Here is a 13,521-nt window from a genome sequence, read left to right as displayed (position 1 = left end):
TGCACCGTCTCCATAATTAGAGCACGGAGTTGGAGCAGTGAACCAAAGCTAATAAGATAATTTAAGACACGAGAAAAGGCAAAGGGTTTTATATTTTGAATAAGGGAGAGGTTGTCAAAAGAGTAAGGGGAAAATTGTCTCAATCATTCATTCTTTTATACACTTAAAGTGGATTTTCATTGAATATTTTTTATTGATTTACAGGTACTGGACTATGCTTTTACATGTACAATGTATTAGATTTGATGATGTAAAGGCAAACCAGGGGGTTCATATCGTGCATCTATCCTGACCACAAATTTTTGGCAAAGGTACACTGATATGTAAGGTTGGACTTTCAGTGTAAAGCTAGGTCACTTCATACTCAGGCCCGTAGCCAGCAATTTCAAAGGGGGGGGTTCTTTTTCTGAAAAAGTGGACCTTTTACCATATAATCCCCATGTACCTAGATCAAATTTTACCCAGAGTGGACCTTTTTCCAGCAAAAGGGGGGTTCTTTCGAACCCCCCGAACCCCCCCTGGCTACGGGCCTGATACTTGTTTGACAAAAGAGATACCATGTGAATTTTTTGGTTGCCACATACTCATTTTGCATTTACTTCAAACTGCTTTAACAATATTACTCTAAAATATCAAATGTACTTTTATTTATTTATTTTATTTCATTCATTTATTTAATTATTAACTGGTTTAGGGGCTGACAAGACTCCTCAGTCCCCTCTCATTAAGTCCTAATTCCTAATATTTGGTTTCCTCTAGTTAGAGTTGGGGGCAAAAAGAGAGGATTATACATATATACTTCTTGGTAATGATATTAAGTTAGGAATACATGCAGTATACTCTCACAAATTATCCATTATCAAATCCTCACTGGTATCCAGTAGATGCATCATTATAGGCCCATGTACATCTAAGACTCATTATATACTGGTCTGTAAAGTTGGTACGAGGCCCTCATACTTTAATTACCGGTAGCTAGGATGCATGAATTTTAGGTTGCCCCATGTCTGATGAGGATGCTATTCATAGACCCCATTCAGATACACACATATTGTGCTAATTTGGCCAGTCCTTCTATGCTGGAGATTCTTGTTAAATGCAAGCAGTGGAATAAGCTTAATAGTCTGACACACCTCCTCGAGAGTTAATTACCCCCTAGCTGCTCGAGGAGGTGTGCCATTCAGTTTAAATGATTGTACTTAGCGAGACCCCCCACAGAGTTGGACAGACGAAATTATGTAGTATGATGTGTCTAACTGAATATCCATGCATATTTGGACATGGAGTTACCATGGAAAATCTATAGCAAATTTTCAAGCAAATAGCACATTGATGTGAAAGAGTAAATTTAAGAAAAAAAATATCTGTGGATAAATTCTATCAGGTTTTATTTGTTACCGCACATTGCTCGCTAGTCTGTAATTATTTCTTTTCCCATCCTTCAAATTCTGCAAAATCTTATTTCGGGTATATCTCGACTCTCATTTTGGCCAGGATAGTAAAAGTACTTTTCTTCCTGTGTGCAATCAAAATTATACCAAAAGAAAATTTCTTGTCATTGAGATTTATACATTAGTTAATCATATTCGAAATGCTGTACTTGGTACTTAGCCAATAAAAAACCCATATATTAATGGAATACAGAAGTAAGTTCAGCTCAGTTCTTGTTTGAATTATAAGAACAATCCTATAATGCAATTTGTACACTTTATTTTTGGTACCTTTGATTCACTCATCAATCTTACAATGAAATGTAGCCTTTAAATAATCCCTTATCAAATATTTGTGTAAGAAATCCTATTAAGGCAGTTAGCATGCATTGATTTTTAGGGGGGCTAACAGATTTAAGTATAGTACTTAAATGGTGACTTAACCATTGCACTTGCTATATCTTTAATGACAGACAAGTTGGCGCAACTATTTTACAAGTAGAAATTATAGATTTTGTATTTAACATACCATAAGGATAATACTTCTTAAGAGCTTATAGCTTGCATTCTATGTTTAGAACCTTCTTGTTGTCAAATTCCTAGAATTTGATTTCTTAGAATTTGAGCAAAAACAGCACCAGAGCTTTGAAGGTGATCAGTGCCAAATTTTCCACCATTCACTACCACATTTGTCACAGACTGTAATCAATTTTATCAAAAAAAAAAAATTTTTTTTTGACTTCTGGATAGAGCTCTCTGCATCATGGCCAGCAAAAATTGTGCTATGATTGATATCTATAAATCAGAGAAAATTGTCTGCTATACTAGTACCCTTATGTACATTTTAGGGAGTCACTTTGACTTTTAAATGTTTCAGCGAATGTAGCTGAAACAAGGTATCTGTTTGCTGTACATGTGCTCATATGTGCTGAATGAAACTCGAGAGCCTTATAAGCACAGGGACATTGTCTAGCCTGAAGGCATTAACCTTTTTTATTCTTCCAGATAATGCACTTATCTGTCTTCTTGGAAATGTTCAGCACTTATTGCTTAATAATTTATTTCAGAGATTTGTATTATGGTCAATCCTCAAGTGTTCCCTTTAGGAATGTTTCAAAAAACAAAAAGTTCACAAAGTAGATATTGGGATTGAGTGCCAATTATGTATATATCTAATTCCTTAGGGCTCATTCCCAGTGAAACTGTTGTTCTATGTAGATTGATACAACTCCCAAGGGACTCTCGCTGAATGCAAACAGTTTAACAGATTAACGTGCCTCCTCCTGGCACTGCGTAGAACACAGAAAAGCTGGTGATTATATGAGTACACTGGAAACAAGACTGGTCATGTTTATTTGTTAAACTAATTGCACTGACCAAGAGTCCCCATGGATTGATTTACATGGACTGTGGTTTGAATGGTCATGAGCCCTTATTTGTTGCTCTCAAACATTTATTTAACAATAATGCCATAATAGCCAGAATTATACTTTTGAACTTTATGTTTAAAATCTAGGTGTATTTATTTTAAGAACATGGGAGTAAATCAAGATATTTTTATAAGACTAAGTTTATTTTTCATTATCTAATTTTTTGGAACATTTTATTCATAGATGTTTTTTTTAAATTTGAACTACAGCTGCTTTATTTCAGCAATGTTTTTACTTAACCATTTTCACTTAACTGTGATTTATGGATTTGAAGTTGATAATTTATACTGCAGATTAAATTATAATTTCAAATTTCATCTTTCACTGATTCAAATTCTAAATGTTGCTATTCAAGAACAGGAGTAAATGGCAGCTCAGAAGTGGTGCTGATTGTTTTACCTTTTTATATGTCTTGTTTCAGATGTGTCTCCATGCCATCCTGCTAATTCTATGTCTGGAATTGTCTTTTATCCTCAGCTATGCAACCATCTGGCCAGGTCAGTATATCTATACCTTCTCCACTCATATGCGTGCAAACGCACCTCTGAAATGCACAAATGCACACACATGCATGCCTGTGCCACACACTTTTAATCATCACTGTTCAAGAATGTGAAACTTTTAGTGAAATTCCATATTAAACTCAATGCAGCAATTATCATGCACTCTTGATATCACTCAGCATGGGTTTTAGAATTTTGAATATGATGCCAGTCTTATTTATCCCTTGATTTTTCTCAGTGCATGACAGTTGATACTGTCTAAAATGAGTAAGTCCATAATTGTTTATCATGCTGAGCATGTTATCAACAATAGATTAGCACAGGGAAGGGAACAAAGGTGATTCACAATAAATGAGAAGAGTCCTTGAGTGGTTTATGATTTAATCATTGTTTCAAATGTCCAGATACTCATTGGAAAAAAGACACCACAGGCCTTATAAATGGATAAGGCTTTTACTAACACTGCCCACAGATCTTTTAGCACTAATGCCCATATTAACTACATAACCCACAAATTAACCAACACACCGTAAAAGTATTTACCACTACTAGAAAGATTTCTAGCACTAACATTCATCCACTCTGGTAGTGTTGGTTAATTTGTGGGTCATGTGGTTAATGTGGGTGTTAGTGCTAAAAGATCTGTGGGTAGTGTTAGTAAACATCTAATCCATTTATAAGGCATGTACCAGTTTCTGAAAATTACAGCAATTTAGCACTTTGTCGGCTTTTTTCTAAACCATTTTTCAAGTATGGTAATTTCATTTAATGTGTGCTGATTTGTGGACATATTATAAAACTAAGCTTCAACTTGGTTTCAAGGAATTAGGCAGTTCAGTTAATAGAAGTAGGCAGTTCAGATGAGGCAGGCCTTACTCAGAGTTTTTACTGGTCACTACTGTCATCCTTTATTTCCTGATTCTGTTCGATATGAGCTTATCTCTTCATTCTCACTTCTGTTTATCTTTCTTTAAAAATTATTGTACCACCAGCGTAGGCGCTGGCGGTACACATGGTTTTAGTCCCGACCCGTATGTTCCGCCGGCTCCGCCGGCTCCTGCGGCTCCGCTCGCCCCTGCGGCTCCGCCGCCAAGTCACCGTTACCGCTTCTCCTCCTAGACTACTAGGGCCAGCGTACCCATCTCTTGGATTTAGGTCACCTATAATCTCAACTCGTTCCACGTAAAATTTGGGCTTTGTCGGTATTGGGGTCTAGGTGTGGCACTCATTGCAATGCACCCTTGTCCAAAAATGGCAAAATTAAATGCTAATTATCTACCCTACGGAAGGAATTATGGGAAAAATTTGTACAGACGGCTTTCCAAAAGTCATATGTGTAGATTTAAAATATGCCCTTGGATTTGACCTTTGACCTTTATTTCAAGGTCAAACGGGCCAAAATTTTCAAAAAAATGAAATTTTTTACGAAAAAATTTTTTTTTGCGCTGTTATTCAGACACTACACAGACTTAACCAATAATATTACTGGAAAGTGTTACCCTTTGGGTCATCTTTCATCTCTGTGAATTTGGGGTCAATCGGTGCATTTTCACGGGAGTAGCGGCCATAAGATACCGAAACTGAAAACTGTCTCTAATTCAGGAACCGTTAGTGCTAGAGACCCATTCTTTTTTGCATTTTGTACAGCATGTAAAGCCCAACACTGGAAGTGGTCTCCATTTTTTTGTATTCCATACGGTTTTCGAGTTACGCTGTATCAAAAAGTACATATTGGTGGTGAAAGCAAAATGTGCAGTACGGTAATGGATAATAAATTTTGAACTCCCGAAAAATAAAACATAAGGCTTGGCGAGGCAGACAACCTGTGATCACAAATGACATTATTTCATCAAATTTGAATATCTGGAACTTCAGAGCACCTCCCATTTCAAGAATTTTGGCCAAAATGACCTTTTCTTTATTTTAATTAATTTTTTCTGTACGAAATTTATGGCACATTATTGTAACTCCAAAATTATAACATTTAGTCCCTTATATCTCCAAAACTGGCAGAGATAGGTCCATGGTTACTATTGAACTTGAATAGGAAATCATAATTATACTGGCAATCTAAGTGTGACCTTGAAATTGACCTTTGACCTACTTTTCATCATGAATTGAACTTTGCAAATTTTGGTTCCCTTTTATCTCCAAAACTGGCAGAGATAGGTCCATAGTTACTATTGAACTTGAATAGGAAGTCATATACTGGCAATCTAAATGTGACCTTGAAATTAACCTTTGACCTACTTTTCATCATGAATTGAATTTTGCAAATTTTGGTTCCCTTTTATCTCCAAAACTGGCAGAGATAGGTCCATAGTTACTATTGATCTTGAATAGGAAGTTATATACTGGCAATCTAAATGTGACCTTGAAATTGACCTTTGACCTACTTTACACCATAAACTGAACTTTGCAAATTTTTAATGCTTTTATTTTCAAAACTGGCAGAGATACGCCCATAGTTACTATTGAATTTGAATAGAAAGTCATACGAGGCAATTTACTGTGACCTTGAAATTGACCTTTGACCTACTTTTCATCATGATATGAAGTTTACAAATTTTGTTCCTTTTTATCTCCAAAACTAACAGAGATAGGTCCATAGTTACTATTGAACTTGAATAGGAAGTCATATACTGGCAATCTAAATGTGACCTTAAAATTGACCTTTGACCTACTTTACACCATAAACTGAACTTTGCAATTTTTTAATGCTTTTATTTTCAAAACTGGCAGAGATACGCCCATAGTTACTATTGAATTTGAATAGAAAGTCATACGAGGCAATCTAAGTGTGACCTTGAAATTGACCTTTGACCTACTTTTCATCATGAAATAAAGTTTACAAATTTTGGTTCCCTTTTATCTCCAAAACCGGCAGAGATAGGTCCATAGTTACTATTGAACTTGAATAGGAAGTCATATATTGGCAATCTAAATGTGACCTTGAAATTGACCTTTGACCTACTTTACACCATAAACTGAACTTTGCAAATTTTGTTCCCTTTTATCTCCAAAACTGGCAGAGATAGGTCTATGGTTACTATTGAACTTGAAAAGAAAGTCAAACGAGGCAATTTACTGTGACCTTGAAATTGACCTTTGACCTACTTTTAACCATGATCTGAACTTTGCAAATTTTGTTCCCTTTTATCTCCAAAACTAGCAGAGATAGGTCCATAGTTACTATTGAACTTGAACAGGAAGTCATATACTGACAATCTAAATGTGACCTTGAAATTAACCTTTGACCTACTTTTCATCATGAATTGAATTTTGCAAATTTTGGTTCCCTTTTATTTCCAAAACTGATAAGATACGCCCATAGTTACTATTGAATTTGAATAGGAAGTCATATACTGGCAAACTAAGTGTGACCTTGAAATTTGTTTGACCTACTTTTTATCATGAATTGAAGTTTACAAATTTTGGTTCCCTTTTATCTCCAAAACTGGCAGAGATAGGTCCATAGTTGCTATTGAACTTGAATAGGAAGTCATATACTGGAAATTTACTGTGTTTTGAAATTGACCTTTGACCTACCTTACTATGAACTGAACTTTGATTGTACCATTTTTAGTTATATATTTTTTTTGCATATTTTGAGAATTCTTGTTGATTGCATTTTTTACAGCTTGTCAAGCACAAGACTGGTGGTGGTGTCCCTTTTTTGTGTGTGTGGGGGTCTATACGATCGCGCTAACCCCAGCTGGTGGTACAATATTCGGAGGCGGTATCGCCTCTCTGATCCTCTAGTTACAATAGGTTTTTTACTTTAGTTTGCACTTTTTAATTTTTTTTTCACACTTTTATTCTGCCAGTCACTTTTCAATCAGCAATGCTGTGTTTGTTTGACTACCCGTGCCTGATAAAAAATTGATCTTCCATCAGCAGATCCTAAATTGTACACATTTTCAAAATTACATATCTCCACTGGCCCAGTCATAACAGTAGGAGTCAGGTTATTAACTTGATTTGTATTACAGGCTATTAAGTTTTGACACAAGTACATAATCGCATGTTTGTGAGCCATGGCTTTGCAATGATCAATATAAGCAACTTTGGGGACCATTTGGTGGGCCAGCCATCTTCAAATGTTCGTAGTTTGTAGGATACTCCAGTTGCTTTGTGGTTTTAAGGAGGGCCTGGGCATCTGTTATCTTATAACTATTCCTGAGACTAGAATTTAATTATTGTCAAGAAGTCCAATTATCTTGGCAATTTCTTACAATTGAAAATGCTGTGTCAAGTTTCTCCTAGGTTGACTGGCACTTAAGCAGATTATATATGTGTTATAGATGCTGCTCAGTAAAGAATGTGTATGCTTTTTAACACATTATTATAAAAAATGCCTACTGTTATAATTTAAAACTGTAATAAGTGGCAATCTTAATGGTGATATTTTGACACGCAAGTGCAACAAGAATGGAGAAATGGGATGTTTTTTTTTCCTTTTTATATATGAACATTTTATTTGAATTCTTTTGCCATAAGCATTTGCTTTGACCACAGACTGACTTTTACAGTTGTTAAAAGTTTAGTCTGTCACAATGTCCATTAGTAACTTTAAATTAAGTTAGTTTGGCTAAAGGCTAAAATGAAAGGTAAATGTGTTTTTTAAGTCAAAAGAAAAACCTACTGAAAATAAAAGGCCTTCAATAAAAACACAAAAGTGAAGAACTCATTAACGTTATAAACCAATTCTAAGAATTCTTTTATTGTTAAGTTTGTTGTCACTGTGGATTTGTTTATCTTTTCTGCTGCAGCACAGGAGAAGTGTGTAGCATACACAAGCACATATCATATCGTCAAAGGTAAACCAATTACTAGCAAGCTCTATATCAGCTGCTAGTATAGGGTAAGGTAACATTGTTGTGTTGGTAACCCCAGTAGAAATATACTGTGATATTACTGTATTATCATATATATATATATATATTTGTTTTCCACAGGCAATGATCAAGTAAGTATGCATACATATCTATCATCATATAAGTTTGTTTACATGTTTAGAATCACATATTAAGACAAGTTGTTAATAAGTAGTTTATATAGCCATATATATATATAATTAAATATTTTGATTTCTTGGTCAAAATGCACCAGGACACATTTTCAATTAAAAAAAGATTTTATTACTCTGTGCCCAATTTTTTAGACTATTTATTTTCAAAGTTATTGTGTGAGTGTGTGCATGTGTGCGTGTGTGTGTGTGTGTGTGTGTGTGGTCATACATCAAGATGTATAGTTTTGGTCATCTATCCTTTTTGTTTTCTCTTCCCAGTGAATCTTATTATTTTTCCAAATTTCTTATTTATTTAAATTGTTCACAAATAATTTTCTTTTAGCAATAAGGCTCCAAGGTCTGTTGTTCAGGGAAAGGCAGGCAGAATGAACATCACTTCTATGCCTACATGCAAATGATTGCAATGGTTGTGACATTGCATTGTGCTGGGTTGTGCCAGACATTGCTATAAGGATCTCTTTCAATTTTCAGGTTGCAGTTGTGTGACGTATGACAGCCAACATAGATCTGAAGGAGAATTCCATTCTCCAAACTATCCAGACAATTATCCACCCAACCTTAATTGCATTTTGTACACATTTAAAGGAGAAGTGGATGAAATAGTAGAAATATCATTCCGGGTCTTTGACATTCGCACAAAGTCACCAAACAAGTAAGTAAATAAAATTTTCAAAGGATTGTTTGATTTTTTTCAAAGACTGACAATATGTTATAGATTATGAAACATGGGTGTATTCTTAAATATATGAGCCAACAGGGGGCATCTCGATAGTCCGAAGGTTCACTGGTCCGAAGGTTCTATAGTGAACATTCGGACCAATGAACCTTTGGACTATTGAACCTACAGACTATTGCTACAGCCCTGGGCAACATGTGCTTGTGAACACATGCACATGCAGGCACGTATGCATGCACACACACACACTGCTAGGAAGGTACTATACTATGTAATATACTGGAACTCTGAAAAAATGAAACATCAAAACATCTCCAAATTCCATGCACAACTAGATGTTTATTTTCACTCACTAATAACCATGTAATCAGTTGCAACTTTGACAAAAAATTATTTTGTATGAAAAGTCTTGCCTAATTATTTTCAGGTGTTTAGATGGGGAAACAGCTGATTATCTTCGTTTATATCTTGATCTGGATAGACCAGAGGTAAATGAACGCACTGAATTTACGTCTGTAATATGTGGAAATATGACTATGATACAGAAAGACTACTATTCATCAGGAAGGATTATTATGATGGAATTTCATTCAGGGAATGGTGCCCAAAAAAATGTGGGATTTCGGGGACGTTTTAGATTCTTGGCAGCAGGTGAGTAGGTGTAAGACAGTTTAGTACTTCAAGCTTCATCTTTTGCCTTTGTATCTGCATGTGAGTTCCAGAATTCCAGAACAGTAGGCATGGGGGATTCAAGGGTACTATTGAAACACTGTTTTGTTAGAGAGAAGATATGCTCTGAATTAAAATTGTTTCAAATTATGCTACAAATATGAGGCTATGCAGTAAAAAGATCAACTGCTTTAGAAAAAGACCTCCTTTGAAATTGCTGGCTACACGCTGAATCCCCAAAGTAAAAGGGGCAAATTTTTGGAATGAAAGTAATACAAATATAACTTTAAAATAGACCATCACAAAGAGTTCATTGAAGTTTGAGATATCAAGGTTAAGAAAAGTTCAGATTTTCAGTAAGGATGACTGAAATTTGAGAAGTGATTTGAAAATTTAGTGCATTTGGATGCAGTGTTTTGAGAAAATATATATGGGGAAGCTGATTTTTTGCCATAAAGGTAAAAGCATTATCAAAATCAATTTAGTGGAGTACTTTACAACAGTTACCCACTTACTGTGACTTTGAACTGAGACTACAATTTCCAAAGTCATCACAAATCTTAATGATTTGTCCATTTCTCATTTGTTGTTTTATCATGGGGAACACAGGCTTCAGTGAGGACGGCACACTGGTGGCCTAAGCACACCATATTGTGTGTATGAGTCTTTTCTTTTTAAATTTTTTAAAATTCTTTTTAAATGTGAGAAAAGTCTTTATTGTTTATTTTCAGACCAGTATAAACAAGACTGCATGAAAGTAATAGGTCTAGAGTGCCGATACATATGTAATAGCACTGTCACAAAAACTGGAAAATTTTTCTCTCAAGGATATCCACAAAACTATAAAAGTAAAACCCAGTGCCATTATGTTTTTCGTGGAACACCGGGAGAACGAGTACATATAAAATTTAAGAACATTCAGTTGGGCCATGCCCCAGGAAGGTATGTAAACTTAGTAGAATTACTTTTTTGTCTTAAGATGTATGTAATTATTTTAAACTTTAAATTGTACTACATGCAGTGGGTTACATTGTAATATCCAAATGTATTGTAAGATGTTTCTTTATCAATATCAAACAATCTTTGCAGAAGTTAAATGAATGTTATTAACTGTGGGTTTCCTGAGAACTGAATTTCTGCATAAAACATTCTAGCAGCATCAATTGGTGTACCTTTATTGTCTTTTTCAGTTGTCATGTGGGGCAAAATGATAAAATAATCATCCACGATGGACCAAATAAACAGAGTTCTGTGATTAAAGAACTTTGCAATGATGGCAACAATATTGAGTTTGAGTCAAGTTTACAGGATATGTATGTGCATTTCAATTCAAGTGGCTTTCAACCCAAGAAGGGCTTTACTGCTCATTTTGAATTCTTGCCTAGGGAAAACACTACTACTCCTTCAACTGACACAGGTGAGGACTTCTGTTAATTATCAACCATTTTTATTCAAGAATTTTTTGCCTGTTTACCTGTTTGGGGTACTAATTGTACAAAAGGTACACCTGTGTGATCGGATAATGGACATAATATAGCTATTTATTTTGAAGTAAAAATGTTGATATTACATTTTTGCATACATTTTTTGCACTGAATGTATACTATTCTTCTTTTGAACCTTGAACAAACAATTTTCACGGACATGTTCCAAAGATATGCTCATGATAGATTTGGTAAAAAAATTAACAAATTAAAAAAATTAACAATTCACGTGTGTGTGTGTGTGTGTGTGTGTGTGTGTGTGTGTGTGTTTGCATATGTGTGTTCTTCTCTACAGCATTTTAACAGCCCATATGTTTGTTAGATACATTCTTCAGTAAAGCATTCTAACATGCATACATGATTGTAACCTTGTTTTGAAGAAATTATTACATTTATTCTTCTTCACTTAAACACTCAGAGAGCTCAGCTTAATTGTAATGCTGAGGCAATGACAGTTATCATAGGTTTGCTCTCCATGATATTGGAAAAAATCAAATTATCAAGACGACTGACTTACTTGAGCTCACTTGAGACCAACATAATTGATGACATGGAATGAGGCTGTAGGTTTCCTTACACCACGCCATGTATGGCCCTTTGAGTCATACTTCTAGCTATGAATATAAGCATTTGCCATAAATACAGCAGAGCTAAATGGACTTAAAATAAGACAATACATGTATTTCATGACCATTGCATTTTGTCCAATCAAGCAATTCAGATAACAGTGAAAACAGTCCAGTATTCAATACTGTTATATTGCTTTTAATTTCCAAAATTCATGAATTTCCAAGATTTGTGTAAAGAAAGTTTCTAACACCTGTTAAAATCCTTGGTATTTTCAAGATTAGATGAATTACATGTGCTGATGCCAAATTAAGGACATTAAAAAACCTTGGGACCATACTTCAGCCGACAGTTGCTTGCAATTGATTGCAATCACCTGTATTATCCCATTGTTATCCCGTCCACCTTTCACTGTCGTGACCCCTTGACTCGGGGTCGGATTGTAGAAGAGTTGCCTATTGATAGGTTTTAATCAAGCTTCTATTTCCTGAAGTCATGCTTTATATATCTATATAAATTCTTCTGAACATGGCTTCATTCTTACTTTGTGGGATTGCTAAATCTTGCTTTAACAGAGAGAACCAATATAAATGTATGCTGTTCTGAATTTTTTATATTCCTGTACATGCTTTTAAATCAGCAGACATGGGTTTATCGAGCTGAAACAGTGATGCTAGGGCCTTAGAGACAACCACTGCTGCCTTAAGGGTCATTTGTACATATTGGGCTTCTGTAGATACATTTATTTAGCCTATAGACAGTTGCAATTGACCCCATGAACCCATTGTTTTGAGTCAAAATTGAAACCTCAAAACACATTTTCATCAATCTTCTAGATTGCCTTAGTGCACTGGTTGGGAATACTTGTCAGGGTTTTGATAAGATTTATAGTCTTTTCAAATTTTTTTCTTTTATTATTTAGACAGGCACACAAATGAATATGTAAATGAATACCTTAGACAAAAAGTGCATGCAAAAGTGGATGCAGAGCAGGGCCAGATCCAGGATTATTTGAAGGGGGGGGTCTGTGGATGCGAAGCTGACCTCCACCCCCATCCCTTGGCGTGGTGTTTGCTGCTGCGTAAATGTCATGGTTGGTTTGGGCAAGGACGTTGAAGATGTCCTTGGTTTGGGGATCAATCCACCATGATCAGTATCTGAGGAACAAGTACACGTTTTAAATCATAACATATATACTTAATTCCTGGGTAAGATCTGGGAGCATCCAGCAGTTTAACCAGCTGCATGCCTGGGATGGCTTGGTCCAGTCCTCCTTCACAGAGAATACACATACATGTTATACAGCCTACTTGAACAATGTGCTAGAGGTATGGTAAATGGTCTTAATTACAGATAAGAAGATGACTGAAGTTAACAAAATTATAATGAAAGAGCTTGGTCAAAGATGTCTGGCTACACTAGCAGACCACTGTCTGTCCATTTCCTGTGTAGATGAATGATGTATCTGACCCTTAATTTTCGTAACAATTTATACAGTTGTTATACTGGTATATACATGTTTATAAAAAGGATAACAACTGTTTATTTTGGCCAAAAAAAAAAAAAAGAATTTTCCTGGGGTAAATGACAATTTTCCCATACTAACCAATGGTTAATTAATCCATTCCTACAATCAAAGGTAGCTAGTCCCTGTTTTTTTTTCCAAAAAGTTTCTCTAGAGTGATTATTACAGAGGGTAGCCATAATGGAGGTGACATGGTTGGATGGCA

At 35.3% G+C, this 13,521-nt stretch overlaps 1 protein-coding gene across 6 annotated transcripts in view; it reads left to right on the top strand.

Annotated features, from left to right (window-relative positions):
* LOC106179295 (suppressor of lurcher protein 1-like) overlaps positions 1 to 13,521 on the top strand; it is a 56,930-nt gene that overhangs the window by 25,600 nt on the left and 17,809 nt on the right. For 5 of the 6 annotated variants that reach the window (XM_013562853.2, XM_013562872.2, XM_087000349.1 and 2 more), the window contains 5 exons: positions 3,282 to 3,357; positions 8,867 to 9,047; positions 9,499 to 9,722; positions 10,472 to 10,682; positions 10,931 to 11,157. In XM_013562853.2, coding sequence (XP_013418307.2) covers positions 3,282 to 3,357; positions 8,867 to 9,047; positions 9,499 to 9,722; positions 10,472 to 10,682; positions 10,931 to 11,157 — 919 coding nt within the window. Of the gene's footprint in view, positions 1 to 3,281; positions 3,358 to 7,131; positions 8,184 to 8,866; positions 9,048 to 9,498; positions 9,723 to 10,471; positions 10,683 to 10,930; positions 11,158 to 13,521 lie in introns of those variants that run through there. The other variant, XM_087000351.1, reaches the window with a different exon arrangement.

Source organism: Lingula anatina, chromosome 1 (genome assembly GCF_051362555.1).
Source record: "Lingula anatina isolate TDL-2025a chromosome 1, LinAna3.0, whole genome shotgun sequence".
Taxonomy (NCBI): Eukaryota; Metazoa; Brachiopoda; class Lingulata; order Lingulida; family Lingulidae; genus Lingula; species Lingula anatina.
This window is presented reverse-complemented; position numbering and strand designations above follow the sequence as displayed.